Below are 16504 nucleotides of genomic sequence, written 5' to 3' on the forward strand. Positions count from 1 at the left end.
AGTTTTGACATCGGTGTTTACTGCAAGATAATGACATAGGTTTGGAACACGCTTTCAGCCAATTAGATTTTCTCTTTCATTCCATCCATTTTATAAAATAAAAGGAAGGCTGACAATAAATTTGTGCAATCTATTGGCTACTGTGGATAGAAATTGGATAGTATTCATTTACTATTTAAAGAAATATTATTCAGTTTCTGTACACTACAATGGCAGACAGCAATACTCTGGAAGTGTCTGGTACAGCCCCATACAATGAGATCTCACATGCACAGAATCCAGAGAAACCCACTCAGATTTTTTTTAAAGTTAGAAAAGAAATATACTTAGCATACTGTAAAATAGCAATAACTAAAATGGAATTTCTTATTGGGTAGTGACTGATCTCAGGCAGTGGAAAGCCTGAATTGCTGCCAAAAGGCACTGGCTTGTTAACATTACATACACTCAATTCCCTCATGTTAGAGATGTCATGACTAGTTTGGAGGAGGTGAAAATGACTGTAGGCCCCTGCACTGAAAATGTGGTGACACTCCATGAAAAATGATATCACTGGGTACACTATTAAGCTTTTATTGTTAAAAGTATTAAATGTCAAACATATCATTAAAGCACTATTCCATTAATAACAATAATGGAACAAACCGTCTCTTTTGAAAAAAACAACAAAACCTGATAAGCTGAATTGTCTACCATGCCAAATTAGAAATGACTTAGAAATTGGAACCCATTTAAAATTAGACTAAAAGTACTAAAAGAAGCACTTTACTATAGGGACTAGAGTTATAATTTCTCTGATTCACTGGAATATGAAATTAAGCATTTCAATATTAAAGATGGGGAACTTCTTTAATGAGTTAAAAGTTATATGCTTTTTCTTTAATGCCCTCATTGCTGTGCAATCTGGGTGCAATAAGTACACAATACTTTGATAACAGCAAATTAAACTGCCCACAACCAACAAACTTTACAGACTTTTGGTGCAGCTGATGGATACCCATCAAACGTATATGACATGGGTATGGTTCTGCAGCCATGCTCTGACCCCTGAGGAATTTTGTTGTGGTTCTGAAAGTACTGTGTACAAATTATGTGGCCTCCAATTGCTACATTGCTGCGGCATTTAAGAGATGCCTAGTTCTATTATTTAATTTAATATAATGGAGAGAAAAATAATTTTAAATTTCTCTCTCCTGCTATGCACCTATTTTGTAATTTTCGGTGGTTATTAACTGGTACCAATAGGGTTGTATAAAACTGATTCTTTTTGTGAATGTTTCTGTAATTTTGTTTCAGGTAACTTTGCACCTGCTTGATGTGCTACCTTTTTGCAAGGCTGTTTAAGATTGGATTTGTAAATCAAAACCCGTGAAAATGTATCTTAGTCTGATTGCAACTTGACATTTTCACTCAGCAATGGTCTGATTTTCAGAAAAGCTCAACAGTTACCAGACACTCTATCGTGTCCCCCATTTATGTTACAATACATTAGTAAAACTGAAGTCACACTAAGCTGAGCAAAAAACACAAACTGCAGAGGTTTCCCCTCACTTTGGCTGTATTTGCAGCCCTGGGGATGCACACGCTGTACCCTAGCAAGCTGGGATTCACATGGGACACTGGGCCTCCAGCCTGGCTTGAGAAACATGGCTATGACTTTTCTCAGCGTCAAGATAAGAAGCCTGCCCACGCGCACTTCACACCCCCTCCCTTCTCTTTCAAAGCCGCACTCAGATGGTAGCACCTCTCTCATTGGCTCCTTCATACCCTCTTTTTAATTGGTCGCATACCCACCCTCAACCTCCAAGGTTTTTAAAAGCTTTCCCCGCCCTGCTCGGCTCTCGACATGTTCTGATTGGTTGCCGGCGCCTGTCAATTTTGTCAGGTGCCTACTCGGGCGGCTGCTGATTGGGGGCGCTGGGGCGTTAGACGGTGCCTCGAGCCGAAGAGTGGGAAAGTCGGTCGTGGTGGTGGCGCTGAATACCACGCGCGCGAGAAGGGCGGTGGCGGGTGAGGCGCGAGGTGGTCGCGCTGCCATTTCCCCTTCCCCAGTCCCAGGAGTCGCCGTTGGCGGTAAAACTCTCCCGGGAGGGGGCTGTTCAACGTTCTGTGTAACGGTCCCACCTCGGCGGGTGGGGCCGGGTATCTTCAGCCTGAGGTCCCTGCCGCGCCGCTGGGATGGGCGGCGGCTGACAGCCCGACGCGGGTGCGGCCCCAGAAGCCCCGTGGGGGGAAGCGGGCGTAGGGCTCTGGATGGAAATGCGTCGCTGTGACTGTTGCTCCAGTGACTCCGAGACAGCACCAAGAGCCCCGGGGAGCCTCTCCCGTGCCACCCTTCTCACCCTGGGACCTACTCCCATGCCACCTCTGCCCCGCACCAGCGCCTGGGTCCGCCTCCCCTGCCTCTTTCTCACAGCCTCCAGCGCCGTGTACAGCCACCCCAATCCCACAGCTCCCCGTGCCCGGCCAACCAGCCCCTCCCCCCGCATCAAATATAACGTGCCCCATCCCCACCACGTAGGTCTTGATGTGCTCGGTTGTTTCCACAGATATCCCCACCCCCTTCCTGCCAGCTTGACTGGACTGGGTGAAGCAGAGGAAAATCTAATCGTCCCCTGTGGTGTCCCATCAGCAGCGAGACGTGCATCTGACAAGCCAGGGTCTGCTGAGTGACCACTGTTCCTTTTGGGCACGCGTGGCCTGCACGCTGCCAACCACGGTAAAAGTAACCCAGGCTATGTCTACACCTAAACAGCTACAGCTCCTGAGCGCAGCCACTTGCCAGTGGGGTTCTCCCTTTGTTGTAAATAAGCTACCTCCCTGGGAGGCAGTGGGGTGGCTAAATTGATGGAAGCATTCTTCTGTAAACCTGGCACCGTCCACGCTGGGGGTTAGGCTGGCTTAACTGTCAGGGATGTAGAGCCCTATAGACAGAGCTATGCCAATGTAAATTTTCAGCATAGACGAGCCCTAATTTAGCCTGTGTGGCAAGCTGCAGTCATGTCACCCTTACCACCACCATCATCATCATCACTATCCAGGAATTACCGGGACAGAACTATTCCTCTTTCTTTTCCCTCATGCCTGTCTTAATCTCCATTTTATTGCAAAGGAACGGAGGAGAGGATGGGGTGAGCAATAATAAATAGTAATAAAATAATAAATAGACCAATGAATTAAAATGTCTTTAGTTATGTGTGATATGTATTTAAGCTTGTATTTTCAAATAGAAGACTTGTTTCTATGGATACTTTTTTCAAACACTTATACCTTCAGATGTGTGTGTTAATTTCAATTAACACAGGCAAAATAACGTACCTGTCTGTGTAGGTGTTAGCCTAACATTTACCCATGCAATGTTTTTCTGCTTGAAAAATGTATACATGTAAGTTTGTACCCTACACACAAGGTTTCCAAGTGGAGGCTGCTTTGGAAATCAGGGCCTTAATGTTAGTGGTTTTTGGGTTCTCTTTTCCTTTATTTTTATTTTAAAAAAATACTGTTCCTGGAAATATTCTTCATACAAAATGCTTTTCCTAAAATTGTGAGGTATAATAAATATTCATTTAATTTAGTTAATCTATCTAATAGTTTTGTTTGAGGAGTAGGGCATTTGCTTGCTTAGGAAAAAATGACTTTTTTTTACTTTTATGATAGTATTTTAAAATTGTATATTAAGCATGAGCACATTTTGTTTTTCATGTTTGTTCACTTGTGCAAGCATAGTGTCTTTCTCTGCTTCAGAACTGGTTTGCTCATTTTAAACATTGCTGACATTAAAATTATAGTAGTGAAAGTCTCAAACTTAGTTTGTTAATAGAAATTTAAAAAAAAATCATTTGGGTGTTTTTAAAATTGATTGTTAAATTGAAGTTGAACTTTTCTTTAAAGATCAGTTGGAACTGAGCGTGTTTTAAATATTGTAGGGAAACTCTGAAGTCCTGTAGTTTAAATCCTTCTAAACTGAGTTAAGGTTGTACCATGACATGTTTGCTTGAAATATTTGATGATAGAATTACTAACCCCGCTTTTTTCAAACTTTTTTGTTAGTTTTTTTAAAGTCTTGTTGATAGCTACAAAATAAGCTATGTTTGAAGAAAGTGAGTAGTAATTAATGTTCAGAAGCAGCAACATGTATCTTGAGGTTTAACAGAGGCTGTCCTGACTCCAGTCTGACCTTGCCTCACTGTTGCCTCTTACACTGCACCCTCTGGCCCCCTTGCAAGTTTCCAGGCCCCAGAAATACCACCTAGCTGTGAACTAAATCACTTTTAGCAGCATTTAATGAAGGGTATAAGTAAGGCTGTTTGTAATCCAGGATGGTATTACTAAAAATGTAAGGGTCCTTATTTCATGCATTTGCGGGGATTTGTAAATGCAGCAGGGGCCTGGCAGCTGTTCTATGAGGGATAGGAAACTCCTAAACAGTAGCAGGAAGCTCAGCCTGTCAGGAACTACATGCTGCCCCAGAGAAGAGCTGCAGTGAATAGATCTCGGCAGACCTCTGGCTCTCCATAGTGGCAGGAGTCCTGACTCCAGGAAAGGTACTGAGCTGCGAACCGGGTTGGAAGGGAATGGTGGACCCAGGTGGGAATGGATAAACTGATACTTGACTCTAACATCCTGGGGTGAAGGCTTACTTAATTTTCATTGGGTTTTAGGTTAATAAACTAGATCCCTCAGAAGGGGCATTGTTTCCTACATAAAGCCTTGGTGAATTTATTAATGACATTAGGGGAAACTGTGGCAGAAAGCGCTGCACTTGGCCACCCTGTGTCACTCCATTGGCGAGTAAACAAGGTAAAACAGAAATTTCAGGCTATATCCTACAGATTATTACTATGTGTACTGTAGTCTCGTGTAATTTTATTGTAAGAAATGGGACTATATTTGCGAGAAAATATATGGATGATAATAACATGCTAGTTTAGAACAAAAAAGCTTATTCCTGCAAGGGAGGAATTTCATGAGGTAAAGTTAAAATAACTTATGCTGTTACTTTTCTGGCTTTTAGTAGCTATTGTATGTGGGTAACTTTGGAATTATGTATTATGAAATTTTATATTAACGTTTTGTTGAAGATATTGCAAATATGCACGACGAAAGTACAGATGTAACAAATGGATGTGGCAAAATCCGAACTGGTACTCAGAATGAGGCTGCCTTACTAGCTTTGATGGAAAAGACTGGCTACAGCATGGTTCAAGAAAATGGACAAAGAAAATTTGGTGGTCCTCCACCAGGTGAGCATTTGTTTGAAATTATAAAAATACCAGGCCAACTTCTGTCTTTACTTTTGCCCAGTTAAACCATTGAAATTGACATTTAGCAAAGAAAACAGGGAATTGAGAATACATCATAATGTTAAGGGATTTCCCTTTGCCCCTCCCTTGGTTCTTGTCATGCAGACAGAAAGCAAAAGGTCTGAAGTGCAGGCAAAGCGATTGTTTATTGAGGTTAATCAAGCAAGCATATCCATAGCTCTGTATGCCACAGAACCTTTTCTGTCCCCTTTTTTCCCACCTCCTTCTTCTTGGCAGGCTTAATTATACCTGTAGTGCACGCCCCTGGTCCCATCCCTTACAATTTATGGTCATGTTCCGTTTTGGAGGGTTGTGAGTCTGGGGGCTTCAGTACCACCTCCTTTGTCCTCATGGGAAGAGTAAGGAGTGAGGCTATGTATTGGCCAGGGTCACCTTTTCTCTGGCTTTTTAGTATTTCTTATGCTTCCCCCCACATTCCCTCTTGTCCTTCCAGACTGGTTTCTTGACCTTGCCTTGAGATAGGAGTCGAGGCAGTCTTCAAGTGTACGCTCGTATATTAAGCTCCCACCATACCCAGCAACACTTAAACTCTCTTCCTCATCTCTTCTCATTGTGCTATAAACGCCGTCTGGTTAGGCAGAAGCCACACATGGTGTTTTGGTTCACATATTAGTAAGGATTTAAAAATATAAAAAATCAAACTCAAAATCTTATCCCAAGCTAAGAGACAGGCCTATATACTAACACATATGTGAATTGAGACTAAGGTAATATGGAAGAAGATACCTTAGGTTGTATAACTTCTTGAATTTAATGCTTCATTTCCCAATTTAATCTAGTATTAATGGAGTTGTTTGTTTTAGAATTTTCCTCTTTTTGTTCTACGGGGGGGGGAATCCATGTGTAGTTTAGGAATGGTGGCATGGCAGGGCTGTGGAGGTTTGGACTTATTAATACATGTTATGTTAATAACTAGGGCTGTCAAGCGATCAAAAAAATTAATTGCGCTACCAGAAAATTCATTGTGATTAATTGTGCTGTTAATAATAGAATACCATTTATTTAAATATTTTTGGATGTTTTCCACTTTTTCAAATATATTCCATTTCAGTTATAACACAGAATACAAAGTGTACAGTGCTCACTTTATATTTATTTTTGATTACAAATACTTGCACTGTAAAAAAACAAGAATGTTTTTCAATTCACCTAATACAAGTACTGTAATGCAATCTCTTTATCATGAAAGTTGAACTTACAAATGTAGAATTATGTACAAAAAATAACTGCATTCAAAAATAAAACAGAGCCTGCAAGTCCACTCAGTCCTACTTCTTGTTCAGCCAATCGCTCAGACAAGCAAGTTTGTTTACATTTGCAGGAGATAATGCTGTCCGCTTCTTGTTCACAACGTCACCTGAAAGTGAAAACTAGTGTTCGCCTGGCGCTGTTGTAGAGCTATTTACATGCCAGATGCGCTAAAAATTCCGATGTCCCTTCATGCTTCAACCACCATTCCAGAGGACATGCACCCGTGCTGATGATGGATTCTGCTCGATAACAATCCAAAGCAATGTGGACTGATGCATGTTCATTTTTGTCATCTGAGGCAAATGTCACCAACAGAAGGTTGATTTGGTGGTTTGTGTTCTGTAGTTTCTGTATCGGAGTGTTGCTCTTTTAAGACTTCTGAAAGCATGCTCCACACCTCATCCCTCTCAGGTTTTGGAAGGCACTTCAGATTCTTGAACATTGGGTCAAGTGCTGTAGCTATCTTTAGAAATGTCACATTAGTACCTTCTTTGCGTTTTGTCAGATCTGTAGCAAAAGTGTTCTTAAAATGAACAAATGTGCTAAGTCATTATTTGAGACTACTATAACATGAAATACGTGGCAGAATGAGTCAAAAGAGTCAGAGACATACAATTCTCCCCAAGGAGTTCAGTCACAAATTTAATTAACGCATTATTTATTTTAACGAGGGTCATCAGCATGGAAGCATATCCTCTGGAATGATGGCTGAAGCATGAAGAAGCATACAAATGTTTAGCATATCTGGCACGTAGATACTTTACAATTCCAGCTACAGAAGTACCATGCGAAGTACCATGTCTTCTGGTGACCTTGTAAATAAGAAGAGGGCAGCATTATCTCCTGTAAATGTAAACAAACTTGTTTGTTTTAGCGATTGGCTGAACAAGAAGTAGAACTGAGTGGACTTGTAGGCTCTAAAGTTTTGTATTGTTTTGTTTTTGACAGCAGTTATGTAACAAAAAAAAATCTAGATTGCACTACAGTACTTGCGTAGGGTGAATAGAAAAATACTGCTTTTGTTTATTTTTTATTACAAATATTTGCACTGTAAAAATGATAAAGTGTGCAGTGTACACTTGGTGGTCTGTTGTAACTGAAATAAATATATTTGAAAATGTAGAAAAACATCCAAAAATATTTAATAAATTTAAATTGGTATTCTATTGTTTAACAGTGCGTTTTAAACTGCGATTAATCACAATTAATTTTTTGAGTTAATCGCATGAGTTAACTGTGAATAATCGACAGCCCTATTACTAACTATTTCTTCACTTAAGAATGCACTTAAAATTCTGGTGTGCATGCACAACATGGTCAACTTTAAACAGATATGATTTTAGTTTTGAATCAGTTTTCCTCAAATTTTATTTGTCTTTTTAAGTCACCTTGAGATTTACAGCCAAATTTTGAACTGATATTTCACACTTTTAAAGTTATATGAATACAGAATTTCTGATTGGAACAAATAGGGAAATTGCAATTTTTCTTACTTGGATAATTCAAAACCAGCTCAATGAATTTTGCTCAGACTTTAAGAAAAATTGCTTTTATGCTGAATAATATAATTGAATATTAAGCCCAAAGGATTTTATTTGTAAAATTACAGACAATAGTGGAAACTGCATTTCTGCTCTATAGCAGTTGCAGGTCACTTTTGCAAGTCTCAGTGGCTTTGGGCTTGACTGCACTGCAGTGTTAGTTCAAGTTATCTACCCATGAGTTAACTCCTGTTGAGTTAGCTGAGCTTGAGTGAGAGCAGTCATGCTGCAAAATGTCACTCAAGCAGCATAGCGTGTATGTATTAGCCGTGTAGATTAGCCGAGGCACTTACTTTTAAAGGTATTTAGGTGCTATGATGTTTAGTTGAATAATGCCTTTAAAAATCTGGACCCAAGACCCTATAGCATTACTAGTTCAAGCATCAGTAGCACTTGGCCTTCAATCCTCCCCCACCCATCTCCATGGGTGAGCTAACTCGAGTTGAGACTTGCGTTGGAGACTTGCATGTGTGCGCAGGATTTGGGTTAGGAACAACATTAGAGTTATATCTCAAGCGAATGTTACTGTTCTTCCTCTTATCATGGCCCAATCTGGAAACCAGAAAAGACAGCCAGGAGCAGGGTGATTCCATACCCCTACTTTTAGGGCACTTCCTGGGATATGGGAGCCTCAAGTTCAAGTTCCTGCACCAAATTGAGCAGAGTAGGGATTTGAAAACGGGTCTCCCACCTTCCAGGTGAATGCCCTAACCACAATGCTGTTTGCTATAATGGGGTTGGGGGTATTGCTCTCACTTTTTCTTTCTCTGGTATTTTGTGAGGAATTGCTTACCTGGCGTAGGTGCCTAACTCCAGGAGAGGGTTCACAGCTGTGAATCACTAGCACCGATATTGCCTAATTAGTTTTTGATGGACAGGACTTAGGCCATGCCCTTCTCCTCAGCATTTCGTAAGATCTTAGTGACTTGCCACTCAGTATGCTGGCATCTGTGAATCTTTTTCAGGTGCCTAACTCTTCCCTTGCATTGTATAGGGAGCCTCGGGGCCTAACTTTTGGTTGAGGATTCTCCTGGGTGGCAGTTGTGGAGCAATAGGTTCCTTCGTGGATCTAGTTCTTAGAAGCTTGTTTCAGAAACCAAATTAAAAATGTATTCCAGGGGCTATGGAAAGGGGTGGTGGTCAAGGGGCCATAGCCCACCCACTTTTCACCACGGGCCTGGTCCCCTTCCCCATCTCTTCCCCCCCCCCCCCCCCCCAACAGCCAGGCCGGAAGTCGGAGCTTGGCCTGGGTAAAAATGGCCCCGGGAGCATGGGAAGCTGTGGGGAGCCATGGACCCTCCACCTGCCCAGGGTTGGGGGGCCCGAGAGCAGCCCCTGGCCTGTGTCCACACCCCCTGGATCCCCTGCCCAGGGCAAAGGGAGGGTCTGTGGCTTCCCACAGCTGCCTGGGAGCTCTTACCGTGGCCTGGCTGAAGCCTGCCCCTGGTCGGGCTGGAAGCCAGAACTGGGTCAGAGTAAGAGCTGTGTAGGGAGCTGCAGACCTTCCATCTGCTCTGGGCAGGGACACAGGCTGGGAACTGCTCTCGGGGGGGGGGGGGGGTCCCCCAGCCCAGGCAGGTGGAGGGGCCTGGGCTCCCTGGCCTGGCTTCCGGCTTGGCTGGGGGCCAGGGCCTCAGGGGAAGAGGTGGGGCAGGGGTGGGGTCATGAAGGGGGGGGCACAAGGCCCCACCCTCTCCCACTTTTTGGAAGAATCAGTCACCCGTGATGTATTCTTTAATACAATAGGCATAATTCAACAGAACAAAGGCTGTTTTTTATAATTTGGAGATGTTAAGTATAGTCTCAAACAATTTGTATAGCACCATTGTTCCCAAACTTCTGAGTACTGCAACTCCCTTACAGATACTGTACAATTTGGTGGCTCCCCATGACTAAATACCATTTTTTTTTTTTTTTTTTTTTTTACTGTCTCAGGACACTAGCTTCAAGAGGGACCACTACTTTGGTTGGTTTGGGGCCTTCATTTAACTATTCATTTGGTATAATTATATAATGTGATCTAATCCAGATTATTAAAACAATAATTCAAAAATTATGCATTTTTTGACATGTTTCACTTTCATAGGTTCATCACTGAGTTCTTTATACTGTCCTTTAACAGAAATCCAGAATTCCTGGATTGTTATATTTGAAAACTTCTACATGTGATCACTTGACAGTGTGATACTTAAGGTTGGTATGGAGTCGTGTGTTACCAAGAATCTGTTTTTAATCCAATCAGTAACAAAATTAATGTTCAAATCTAGGAAAATATTAATCAAAATGGGATTACAACTCAGACAAATGAGTCAATATTTAGACTTTAGTGACATTTTGATTACTTCCACTCTGTTCTGTTAAAAAGTGTGGTAACACTGGAAACATCTTGGTAACTCCCTTTTCAATGTGGCATTTCCAAAGACAAAGTTGCTTCATGAATTGCCTGGTTTCCTTTCATATCTAGTATATTTGCTTTCCTCCTTGAAGTGTTAGGTTCACTGCATTCAGTCTGTCAAATATTTCCACTAGGTAAGCTAATCTAGTCAAGAAGTCAGCATTACACATGTAATCTGCAAGGTCTGTTTTCCCAAGAAGGAAAATTCTGATTTTTGTCGCTCAAAGACATGTAACGCTTTCCCACGTGACTTCTCTGTGAAACAATTGTGGTCAGAGCCCATCTGTTCTCACATCATAATAAAATGTCTGTTTGCTGCCTGGAATTAACAAATTTGGTAACTGTTGAAGGCCTCACATACTTCACGTTGCAGCTTCTTAAATGTCAAAGCTTGGTGGTGAATCATGTAGTGAGTCCAAATTGTTGCTGGTGCCGCTTTCTTTACTCATTTTGCAACCCTACTCTTCTATCCCGTCATGGCTGCTGCCCTATCAGTGCACAGCCCCCCTTTTCAAAACTTTCATCCAAAACTTCCATCCACTGTGAATTTATTGAGGATCTTGTTCTTAACTTGTTCTGTCCGCTGGTTCTGGATGTTTTCTGCAAGATCCATCAGCATGTTGACGGATTGTGGTATTTAACATAGGAATGTTTTTCAGTGTTATAATTTCTTGTTTCCTAATCATAATTCTATTCATGTCTATTGCTCGTAGAAGGGTCTTGTTTATGTTTTTCAGTTTGCATGGCTACAACATAAGATGCTTTTAAGACTTTTTGAGGAACAATTGCTTATTTAGACATTGCTCTTTTGCCTCCTTAATTCTTCCTTTTTTCCAAAGGAGAAAGTCACAGCTCTTATTTACAAATTCTAGGTGTTTGCTTTCTAAATGTTGCTGTAGTTTCCCTGGCCTTGTGCTTTCATTTACTAATGCTTGAAAACAAATGATACATTGTGGCTGTGGACTTTCCAAAGTAGTATCAAGATCTGAAAACCCAAACATAATGTAACTATCACCATAAATTATCTACTTCCTTCCTTTTCTGTTTAACTTTATTAAAATTGTCTTTAGCTGAATGTTTGCTTACATGTGTGCTTAGCACTTGGTAAAAAATTTTCCATTATAAAAATAAAACTCAACTGTCTCTGCCTCAGCCCCCTACCCCTACATGCTAGTGCAGTGGTGGTGCTGCTGCTGCTGGCACTGGGAGCCTTTCTGTGCACTTGGCTTCAGCAGGGGGCCTTCAGCAGAGATTTCTGGTGAATATTTCCCACAGCGGGAAATCTCTCTGCTGAGGGCCCCCTGCAGGAATGGAGGTCATGGAGATGCTTCCAGGCATGGTATCAGCAGCAGCAGGACAAGACCCAAGTGATTTCTAAGCTTAGTTTAATAGTCTCTTAATTAGGGAAAAACCCCAAATGGGCATATCTGCTTAAAAAAAAAAAAAAAAAAATTCTCATACACTCGTGGCTCTCCCATGAACCCTTCATGATTCTCCAGGGGAGCCATGGGTCACAGTTTGAGGCATTGGTGTAGCACATAAAAATTTTGCCAACGTCTGAAAAAAGATACGGAATCTGACCATGCTGGAAATACACCATTCACAAACTGCATCAGCAGTGTGTCAGATGACAAAAACTTCTGAAGACAACATAGCCTAACTGCGTTTGGCAAAATGATGTGCTGCTTCAGTCTCTGAATATGGTATGTATTTTGCATGAATTCTTTGACATGTAAGATTAGACTGACCAGTGAAGGTGCTGACAGATACTGCTGGCAATAAAGTTTGGCTTTGCTGATTTAATGTAACTTTAACCTCTTGGAACCAACAGATCTAAAGTTGCAACCATTAAGTGCCTAATGCACTTTGCATAAACACTGAGTATTTGGTAAACCTGGCTAAACTAATTTTGAATAGCTGTGAAAGAAAGATTCAGTATATATAACTTGAATTTTTGTGCAATATTGAGTGGATTGAAAAATGCAATTAGATCAGTTCATTGTCTTAGAAGAGATGGGAACAAGAGTTTTATTTCAGATGTCTATTTAGGACTTAATTGGCTAGTAGATTGAGAGTGACCATAAAAAATCAAGTCATGTTAACAAAATCCATTATTGTTTAACTTTATGATTTCCTGATCATACAAAGCATGGGCTGTATAGTCTTAATATCTGCACATGTTTCTGCCCCTTTTTGTGAAGATTGAAATCTGTGCTGTCTTCTCTGTCCCCAAATCAGGCATCTGCACATAGGAAAGGGGCCTGCTTGGGGTAAGTGATAGCCGTACTAGATTGCCAGTTGTGTTAGCTGCCGTGTCCTGTGATCAGTCCTCTGAGGAGAAGTCTTAAATGTTAATAAGGCTTAAGGCTTTGTTAACATGGAAGTGGTGCAATTCCATGCTATGGAAGTTTGGGGACAATGAAGTGCTATGTAAACCCTGGTGATGTGGCTCCAAATGGATGCTGATAGCCCTGGAGGATTCCCTATGTATTGTGCAGTTCTTTGGCAACCCGGCAGGCAAATCTGATCATTCTGTTTGGAGGCTAACCTCACCCAGCCAATCTGGCCTAGCAGAGTTTTCATCTCTGCTGCAACTTTTCTGGAGATGAGGGTTACCTGGTCCACTAAATGTTACGTTTGTACACATTTAATCACTATAACATTATTTACAAAAGTTATTGTAGTGTGTGTCTTATTGATAAACTTTCATGTAAAATGTAGGCAAATTCTTATTCACCTTCTCGAGGCTCGCAGGCCTGCCTCTTTCTTATTTTCCCCTGTTTTATTTCTTTCCTCTTTCTCCTATCTCTCCATGCTGTCTGTCATCTCATAATCCTCAAATCTGCTCTTTGTTTTGCATGTAGATGCAATTTAGTTTTTAAAGCTTTTTTTTCCTCATTCATTCTAAGCTGTGAAAGAGCGTGCAAAGAGGAAGGATATGTTAAAGGGGGGTGTAGATCACTATTCAAATTGGTCTGCAAAATTCATCCTATAACTTTTAAAACATCTGATATTATATTTTGTATGCATTGGGGGAGATAACAGATATCAGATCTGTTGTGATACCAGGTAATCAGTGCACGTGAAGACTTAGCTTGGCTAAAGGAGAGAGACATGGATTTGATGGGTACTTTCAGACACCAGCTAAAGATTTGTCTGGTTTCTCTCTTCTTCAGTGTTAGGAAAGACTGTTCTTCAGTCTGGGGCACCATTGATTCAGATTCTTTTGTTCTGAGAGTGACTGAAATGAGGGACAGTTAAATCAGAATGGTTATTCCAGTCTTAATTTGAAATAACTGATATATTGAAACTAATATGAATACTTACATCTACTAGTGTAAAGATCCTAGTGCACACATTGGTACTTAAAAAAACAGGGAGTACATAAAGCTTATGCTCTAATAAATTTGTTCGTCTCTAAGGTGCCACGAGTACTCCCTGTTCTTTTTGTGGATACAGACTAACACTTCTGCTACTCTGAAACATTGGTACTTAATATGCTATGGATTTGAATCACTGTATGATTTTAGTTGCATATTCAAAATTTGACAGGATGCAATTTTTTAATATTTTCCAAAGGAAAATTCACCTATACTCTTCAAACATGCTCAAATTTATAAATCACAGAATCCTAGAATATCAGGGTTGGAACGGACCTCAGGAGGTCATCTAGTCCAACCCCTTGCTCAAAGCAGGACCAATCCTCAACTAAATCATCCCAGCCAGGGCTTTGTCAAGCCTACCTTAACTTCTAAGGAAGGAGATTCCACCATATAAGTAAGACACCTCTTAGCATAAATAAACTTGGACATGAAGTGTATATGAAAGTTAATTTGGCATCAGCTTGTGAAACTGGAGAATTATGGGATGAGCAAAATGGGTACAATTTTCTTGCAATTTTTGAATTTAATGAGAGAAGAAAGACTGCAAATAACAAAATTCTGCATCCTTTGCATATTTGATAATGTCAACAAAGTGAAAAATATGCCATATGTTTGTGTTTTGGCAAGGACAAGCCTTTTGTTCTGTTCCATACCATGAGCAAGATATGGTATAGCACAACCTGAGGGCCCACAAACATATTACCTGACATAGCACATTCGGATCAGTATAATGTTTACAGGGTTGAGCAACAGGCATTGTATTTGAAAATAACGAAGCATATTATTGCTAATTTTGAACCTCTTCTCTAATCAGAGCTTCAGTTGAAATATTGAATAAGTGGAGAATGTGCCATAGGGATATGCATTAATTTTGCAGCACAAATTGGAGAGGAGAATTTTGCAATTGTTTTGGAACTTTACATCTTTGACAGTAAAATGTATTGATCTTCAGCACAAGAGAGATGCAATATTTGATCTTTTTATGATAAATGTCATTTTTTGAATACGCAGTCTGGGTTACTTTATTTTGGAATAATCCTCCAGAGTTTTAAATCTGTTGCATAATCATGGTGTGTGTGTGTGGTCTTTTAAACCCTTTGAAGTGCTTTATTAGGCTTGGAGGCGCTACTGTGCTCAGCTCAGATGCTAGCTTGAAGGACTTGTGAGCATGGGAGCAGTTTCATGGTGCTGCTTAGCCATTCCGAAGGAGAAGCCAAGTTTGCAGAGGGAATAGACCACTCCTGGAGTGGGACTGGTTAGTCTGACCTCAGATACTACCGCCTCCCACTACCTTCAAGAGCTGGAAAAGAATTCTCCCTGTGGCTTCTGGGGATGGGGTAGGCTCATACTAGGGTGACCAGAGAGCAAGAGTGAAAAATTGGGAGCGGGGTGAGGGGGTAATAGGAGCCTATATAAGAAAAAGACCCAAAAATCAGGACTGTCCCTATAAAATCAGGACATCTGGTCACCCTAGCTTACACCCTACTTCCAGTAGTGAAAATCTATTATGACAGCTCAAATTAAGGTTTTAGCTAGTCTCCCACATTAGATAGAAAAGGAAAGAAGAACTAAAATGTATATTTTTGGGGGGAGGAGGGATGGGGAAACAGAAGGAACGCCCTAAGAACCGGGAACCTGAAAAACAGAACTGGGGGCTAGGGGAGGAAGAGAGGTATGGAGAAGCAACTTTTATGGGTTATGATGTGAAATTTGAGTTTCTTTCACTGCCCGTACAGTTAATCACTATTATATTAAATGCATATCTGAAATGTAAAAATTTAATCCAACCTTAGCCTTGTCTGTACTACACAGTTTTGCTGCCGAAACAGTGGAGGTGTACACACAACAATGCTCCTCCCACTGATTTAACTCCTGCTATGCTGACATAATAAAACCATCTCGATGAGCGGCATAGAGCTTTTGGTGACAAAATTTAGTGACAACTGTGTCAGTGTAGACACAGGGCAACATAAGGAATTGCACAGTGCCCCCAAGGAGGCGTTGCACAATGGCTATCATTGCAGTTTCTACTCAGCTGCTCTGCAGCCAGATATACATGTGTGCCCCCCTCTCTCCCTCCATGCCCCACCACCTTAAAGCCCTGGGAATTTTTGAAATTCCACTTACTGTTTACTTGGTGTGGACAGCTCACATCACATCTTCCCAGCTGACCATGCTGACTTTCTGCAACAAATGGCTCCCTTGTGGAGTACACCCGAGCTATTGGGTCTGGGGAGAGAGGAGGCTGTGCGCTCGCAGCTCTAATACAGACATAGAAACTTTGACACCTAGGAGCAGTTTGCTTATTTCATGGATGAGGAGGGGCATGAAAGGGACACACAGCAGTGCTGTGCTAAGATAAAGGAGCTGAGGCAGGTGTACCAGAAGACTCCTCGTGCAGCCCATAGAGATGTGCATTCCTTGCCCTCCCCAAATTCACCCCTCCCCCACATTTCTCTCATGTTCCCAGCCCATCACAGTACTACTTGCACTCCACCCCATGGCCATTTTCCATAAAGACAGATGGATTTACATGCAGCTGTGAGATCCTCACTTCAGTGAGTGTTGCTCACTGCCATGTCCGTTATAAGAAATGTTAATCTGTGTATT

General features: G+C 41.3%; 1 protein-coding gene across 1 annotated transcript in view; it reads left to right on the forward strand.

The window, feature by feature from the left end:
• The first annotated feature begins 2659 nt into the window (after nucleotides 1-2659).
• The window catches only part of RBM46 (RNA binding motif protein 46), a 40907-nt gene continuing 27062 nt past the window's right edge, over nucleotides 2660-16504 (forward strand). Inside the window, exons 1-2 of the mRNA XM_074951030.1 lie at nucleotides 2660-2719; nucleotides 5082-5243. Coding sequence (XP_074807131.1) covers nucleotides 5093-5243 — 151 coding nt within the window. The 5' untranslated portion in view covers nucleotides 2660-2719; nucleotides 5082-5092. The remainder of the gene's footprint in view (nucleotides 2720-5081; nucleotides 5244-16504) is intronic.

This window comes from Natator depressus, chromosome 4 (assembly GCF_965152275.1).
Source record: "Natator depressus isolate rNatDep1 chromosome 4, rNatDep2.hap1, whole genome shotgun sequence".
Lineage (NCBI taxonomy): Eukaryota > Metazoa > Chordata > Testudines > Cheloniidae > Natator > Natator depressus.